At 37.1% G+C, this 6,927-nt stretch overlaps 1 protein-coding gene across 1 annotated transcript; it reads right to left on the reverse strand.

The window, feature by feature from the left end:
* Positions 1–1,524: 1,524 nt before the first annotated feature.
* Positions 1,525–5,516, reverse strand: LOC107621394 (protein FAR1-RELATED SEQUENCE 5-like). The gene is made up of 6 exons (XM_021114700.1): positions 5,322–5,516; positions 4,248–4,307; positions 3,415–4,151; positions 3,152–3,318; positions 1,735–2,696; positions 1,525–1,638 (listed from the first exon to the last, which is right to left on the reverse strand). The coding sequence occupies exons 1-6, from the start codon at positions 5,514–5,516 to the stop codon at positions 1,525–1,527; spliced, it is 2,235 nt and encodes a 744-aa protein (XP_020970359.1).
* Between the last annotated feature and the right edge of the window lie 1,411 nt (positions 5,517–6,927).

The following is a 6,927-nucleotide window of genomic DNA, read 5'->3' on the forward strand; positions in this document are numbered from 1 at the left end:
GAGACGCGGTGCTCACCTTGCTACATTAATAACTTATTTACCCACTTAGAACGACAACATGAGCAAGCTAAGCTGGACGAGATTGAGGCCATAGGATTCGGTTTCCTGCACCGCGTACCACAATGGCATGTGAAACAGAGCATCATGCTCCAACTAGCCAGGTCTTATGACGTTGACACAAACACGCTCATGTTGGACACAGGGGACATTCGCATTAGCGCCGAACTTATTGGCAATGTATTCGGCATACCTTCTCATGGTTAGTGATAGTTATGTAGGATGTAAAAATTTCTCTGCCTAGTTTACTTTCTCCATTGTTGACACTTGCTGATTTGTGGCAAATTGTTCCATTCCTCGCAGGCGACCCAATCCCAAAATTCCAGAAAAAAAATTCATCGCATTTGGCAATTAAGGGGGAGTTTCAGAAGAAAACAACCCAACTGCGTGAGTTTGTCTTTGCTTGTCCAATGGATACTGAGCAACAGAGGATGAGTTTTAGAAGATACTTTATCATGGTTGTTTTGAAAATGTTTCTGAACCCCACAAGCCAGCAAACTATTTCGCCGTGGCACCTCCCTCCGATATTAGATGTGTCGAACCCTAGAAGGTTTCATTGGCCGTATCACATATTAAAGTGGCTGCGGGATGCGATAAGGAAATTCCAAGACGAGAACAGGGAAACATGTGGCGGGTGCATGTTCGTGTTGCTGGTAATGGCAATAAATTACTTAAATTTAAAACCAATGTACGACCACCGTAGGTGTAATTCCTAAAATTTAAGTCATTTCTCTATAGGTTTTGTACTTTCAGCGCTTGAAGCATGGTCCGTTGCATGCATGCCGTGTACCTGAACCCTGGATTGTTAAATGGACCACTGATGAACTTGATAAGAAGGCCGATCACGTTATCTCACATGTTCAATATATAATAATGCATTTTATTAAATCTAGTTGAACAAAAAATGCAATTGGTGGTTCAAGTTGATTTTTTGGAATCTCTTTTTTGCCCCAATGTTGAACACACAGGGTTGCATAGTCAAAAATGCAAAGGACAAGAGAAAGCAGAAGAAACATTGTTCGAGTAAACTTGTTAACGAGGGAGGAAGGTGTAAAAAGCCCCGCAAGGACACTGACCAATCACCGTCTACCAAAGGGAAGACTACACCTCATCCAAGTTATAGGAAGGCAGAAAAGGTGATTTGCTTTCCTTATGAAAGCTCGTGAGCTCAATTAATTGGATCCTTATTTATGTGATATGATGGTTGATCGTTATCATAGAATTTGCAATTACAAAATTGTAAAGTAACTTCAATATGTGGCTGTATGGCTTGTTTTGATATATGGTGTTTATAAAAGAACGGTTGGGAGAGCTGAATTCAATGACCGTGTATGATATTTACATGTTTTTATGTAGAAAGCTTGTTTGAATACAGTTGTTGTGTCTTATTTTTATTAAGGTTTTATTTGAGTTCAGTTTGTTACTTAAACAGGAGATAATCACTATGACAGCCTTATCCAAATGAGACTAATTTTTGTTGAAGGAGCTTAACAAAGACATGAAACCACCGACTTGTAAGGGAACATTCCGACCAACAACAGAAGGAAGGTTTACATCTTGCGAAGCGTGAGGACGAAACACCTGCAAATAAAAAACAAGAAAAATGGAAACAGTTATGCTCTTTCATCGTACTATACCAAGTAAAAATAGAAAGATGAGATAAAGCCAAACATGTACCGGGGGTGATTTCTTGTGATTCCTCCGAGCTGAATTCTTGAAAGACTTTTCAAGGGCAGCGCCGAGCCTCTTACTCTTTGGCCTGCCCTTTGTGGCGACCTTCGATGGGCCTTGGATGTCATCAACACTAATGTCATTTGAACTCTGTGAGCCGAAGCTGGCGTGGGCATCAGACACGGTCTCGGACCTCTTCTTTGCACGGTGTGCTGCCAACTTGGTCCTTGTTTCATCCAAAGCAGCATGTAGCAATGATGTTTCGTCATCGTCACCGACGAACTCTTGAGCAACATTATAGAACTGTGCACAAAGTCCCATGAATGCAACATGACTCTCATCCGACCGACTGACATCATGGCTACTCCTGACATACGTATGCTTGCACTTTACTTTCTTGCTCCATCGAGGGAGAACATAACAGGGAGGTACTTTGTAAACTTTATACGAGTGAAAAACTTCAAGACAGTGATAGCACAACACACCTGAACTCTCAAACAGATTGCACTCACACCGAACCTCCTGTGTGGTCCGGTCAAAATGTAGATCGTACGAAATGCAAATTATAGTATCGTTGACTAATTTCTCCTCTTCTACCCTGATGGACACCGATGGCCCATCTTCAACAACGATAGAGACCCTGCAATTAGCCTTTTTTATGAACTCCGTTTGAACATCCCTAAACATGCTGGTAGTGTACTCTTGTTGAAACTGTTTCTCAATAGGCGAGCTCGTTGCACAAGAGATAACACCCCTTAAGTCTGCCGCATCATCCTCCAATTTCCTCTGCTCCTTCACTCCAAGCACATTGTCATATTCGTGAACAAATTGAACCAAGCTAGTTTTACTGTGTAAGTATCCACCGTAGAATGCGTGCATGCTCTCACTTCTTTGCGTACTCCTCATGGCAGCCCAAAATTCACACTTGAAGCATATCGGGACCCACATGCGCCGGTCATCATACAGATCTACAAGAAATAAAGAATCCCAATTTAAGCATAGAAACCTTACACCAAACATATTACTACAACTGAGAAATGACCATCCACAATCACTAATAAATTAAACATCCAAATGTATACTATAATGAACATCCATATAATTGTCATCAACAGTAACTGATAAACTAAACATCCAGATGCCGAATAATTGCAATTAAAGCGTGTGGAGTAGTCGTAGAGTAACAAACCTGACAGCCATGTGTTGTTATGTAAGTTGTACTCATCTATAAAATCAGCCCAGTTATCTTCGAATGACTCCTCAGTCAGAGAGTTCCACACAATGTCGTTTAGGTCATCATACAAAGATCTGTACCGGCGGTAACCCCCAAACTTGAAAGGTAACTTCTTCGTAATATGCTAGATGCACCAACGGTGGCGTGTGTCAGGTAAAGTATTTTTTATCGCACGGTAAATGGACTTACATTGATCGGTTATGATACGCTGTGGAACAGTACCAACGCACTTCACCCATTGGCTGAAAACCCACTCATAACTTGCAATTTCCTCATTTCCCAGCAAAGCACAACCGAGGAGGGTCGACCTACCATGATGTTTGACCCCAACGAACGACACAAACGGTAATCCATGCCTACAAGAAGAACCAACCGGATATAAGAAATGTTAATCACGATCGAATAGAGTTTTACCAACTAAAGGACCAAACACCAACTTAACTACTACATACCTGTTTGTACTGTAGGTGCTATCAAAAGACACGACATCTCTGTAGTATTCATATGACGCCCTACACCTTGCATCCACCCATACTGCACTCCTAAATTTACAATCTTCATCCAGCTTCACCGCGTAAAAGAAGTTCGGATTGATCTCCTTCATCCTCATAAAGTAGCTCATCATCTCCCTGACATCAGCATCCACGTTGCTAGTTCGGAGCCTCGCTGTTATATAGTTTCTTAAATATTTTTCTGAGAATCCCAGGTTAGACGGCCCTCCAGCCTCATTTGCCAAAGCTAGGAAGGTCTTATTTGGTCGAATCCCAGCCTCATCGTTATTCTCGATCACGCACTTCGCATGCATGCTCAGCTTCCTATACTCATGGTAGTGAACAGCCTTTCTCGCTGAACAAGGATGCGAGTGCCTCAAGTCAACCTTGAACAAAATCCAATCTTGCATGTCTTTGTCAAACTTGACATATATCCTTGCCTTGCACCCAGCAGCAAAAATTGTATTCTTCCGTATTGGTGCTTTGACACGAGACCCACAAATTCCGTCGCGATTACAGTGGATAGCTTGGTTAACGGGTATCTTTGTGATCTTGTCATATGTTGTCGTCCGTATCTTAGTTGCAAATCCTATTTTCTTGGCGTAGGTAACATAAAAGTCATTAGCCATCTCTAGCTGCGCAAACCGTATGCCAACTCTTGGTATCTCATCTTCTTGAAGGCAACCATGATCTGGTAACTATAATTTAGATTATTTTAGAAAAATTAGTTACCATTACGGACCAAATGAAACATGCGAATTGTGACTAGAAAAAATTAAAGTAGATTTTAAAACCTCGTCACCAAGCTCCATCTCTTCACTTCCAACCTCACTAATATCCGACGGTTGCAGGGCCTATAATTTAGACAGAAACACAATATATGAAAGGAAATAAAATTATTATGTAATAATAAAATTATTAAATATTATGTAAATAAAACCTGAAACAGATGCAGTAAAAACACCACAGCAGCTAGAAATCATGCTAATCATCATACACATTTTAGCTTAAAAACAACTGCATGGAAATAACAAGGATGGTACTACAATTATTTATTCCATTTTAACTATTATTTAAGGGCCTGTATCATCTTTTAGTGGCTTCTTTTTTCACTCCATGAACAAAATTTTTTTCATGTTTATTTACATACACACACTCTTTTTTTCAGATGCAGGAAGAACATAAGCACCTCATTCATTATAAATCACTCAAATAACTTCATAATTGGTTAATCTATGCAAATGTAGGATACACATAACCATATAATCCCATGAGCATGAAAAATATTAAAATAACATGCAGGAAGCCTAGGAGCATGTATCTAAAAAATATGCACTGAGCATATAAACATACCATCACATGATTACAACACTCATATAAGCATTCCATAGTTAGCATGTTACAACTATAAGTAGCATTCACTTCAATTCAGTAAACAACTTCAGCCACTGCATCACCCTATGGTTATCTATTTTACATACTTGCATGATTATCATGTAGGGATAACATGTGCACACCATAGATAAAAATGCATTCATATAAGCATACCAAAAAATTAAATTATGCTATCCCATCATTCATATAAGCACATAAGTCCATAATAGGATGATTAGCAAATGAAGATGCCATTTAACATGAAGACAGCATACATTCATATACAAAAACACGTACAAAAATATGCTTCCTGTATATAATCATATAAACATGAAATGATTAATTAATTCCAGCTAATCCTCAATGCATGTAATGATACCATTAAATATAAAACAAACATAAAAATTAAAGAACTCATTTACATTGTGACTAAACATAAAAATTAAACTCAAAATAAACATCCATGGCACAATTTGAGGATCATAATTGCTCACCTTGTTCGACTGCTGATCGTGGCCTGCGACATCGCCGGCTAAGTTTTCTCTATCGTATGGTAAATTTTCTGAAATACCAGATGCTACAAAAACTAACGGTTCAACTATATTGACCTCCATTAATGAATTTCGGCAAAGTGATGTGCATAAAGGAGGACCCTCGCTTAAAACACGTTCTTCTTGCGATTCTGCCATTCTAACTGAGTCAAAACCGGCTGCGTTCTGTGCGGAGGAGATGGCGGCGCTGGTTGGTTAGCTGTTATTGTCGGTGGACTGTTCGATCGTATATGAAGGAGGAAGCCGATCAAGAGGACGCAGTGGTGGGTAGTGGACTGGGAGGTAGAAAGATATGCATGGGGCAGCCGTTTGATCGAAGAAGATATGACGTAAGAGATTCTCGTTTTAACCTAATTAGCTATTTTGATACTATAATTAAGAGTGATTCTATAAATTTCAAATTTTAAATTAAAAATAATACAAAATTAATTAATAATCCATGATCTATTCTTAATTTCAATTAAACCCTCATTGTATGCATTGTACAATAATCTATTGTTTCCTTATACTTTCCCTTCGTATATATATATTATCCTTATTCACAATGCATGGGGTATCAATGTGCACAATAATGTTAAAGATTTGGTTCAAAAACCATTTTGATATAAATTAAATTATTAGTATTTGAAGTCTATGGTATATCCAATAATTTGAGTACAACACTTACTTTACTTATTAAAGTGGAAAATTACTGTAACCATAACGATTGTAGGTAGTCTCTAGAGATATGGAGTTGAACTTCTAATACATTTTTTTTTATGCTCGAGAATAATCATTTGGAGTGTAAATATTTACAAATGAGTCTAATTCAATTGAGAGATATTTCACATGTATAAATTTTTTAGATACTGTATCCTTGGTAAATATGAAACTTGTAATAGTAATCACGGCTCCATTAATACTATAGCAATCTATAAATATCTCTAAAAAAATACGAGTATGCTACGTGCACATTAAAATTAGCCACTAAAATTAGTCATCAATATAAAATATATGTTGAAATATAAATATATTAAAAATAAATTAAATCACACATGTATTTATACATAAATATATTTGTGACTAATTTTAGTGGCTAATTTTGATGTAGAAATAGCATTTTTAACAAATATATTAAAAATTTTCTAGTTGCATATTTTAAAATCCATCTAGTTAGTATAACTAAATTTGTAACTAAATTCTTACTTTACTTAGGAGTAACTATGGCATAATTCTTTTAAGGGTTAAGTACGATTTTGGTTCTTAAGGTATAGGTCAAAAATTTTTGTCGTTCTTAATTTTTTTTTGCATACAAAATCCTCCCTAAAATTTAATTTGGTTTTAAAATCGTCTTTATCTTAGAGACCAAAATTTTACGGAGGTGGCGGCAGAAACAGAGGCAAAAATGGATCGTAGACAACTTCTTCTTCTTCCCTTCCCTTTTCTTCTTCGTTTTTTTCCTCTTCGTAGAAGTAGAAATACTCTATTTTTCTTATTTTTTTATTTTATAATATTTTTTTGTTATAAATAATTTGGTTCAAAATTTTAAGAATTAAATAAAAAATAATTT

This window comes from Arachis ipaensis, chromosome B10, assembly GCF_059453495.1.
Source record: "Arachis ipaensis isolate K30076 ecotype BB chromosome B10, ASM5945349v1, whole genome shotgun sequence".
Classification (NCBI taxonomy): domain Eukaryota; kingdom Viridiplantae; phylum Streptophyta; class Magnoliopsida; order Fabales; family Fabaceae; genus Arachis; species Arachis ipaensis.

Bases quoted from the DNA above. Each gene is read 5' to 3' on its own strand.
- LOC107621394 (XM_021114700.1), bottom strand. From the start codon at position 5,516: ATGGCAGAATCGCAAGAAGAACGTGTTTTAAGCGAGGGTCCTCCTTTA. The intron at 4,152-4,247 runs GTTTTAAAATCT...TCTAAATTATAG, and splicing joins AGATGGAGCTTGGTGACGAG to TTACCAGATCATGGTTGCCT. The intron at 1,639-1,734 runs GTACATGTTTGG...TTTTATTTGCAG, and splicing joins ATCACAAGAAATCACCCCCG to GTGTTTCGTCCTCACGCTTC.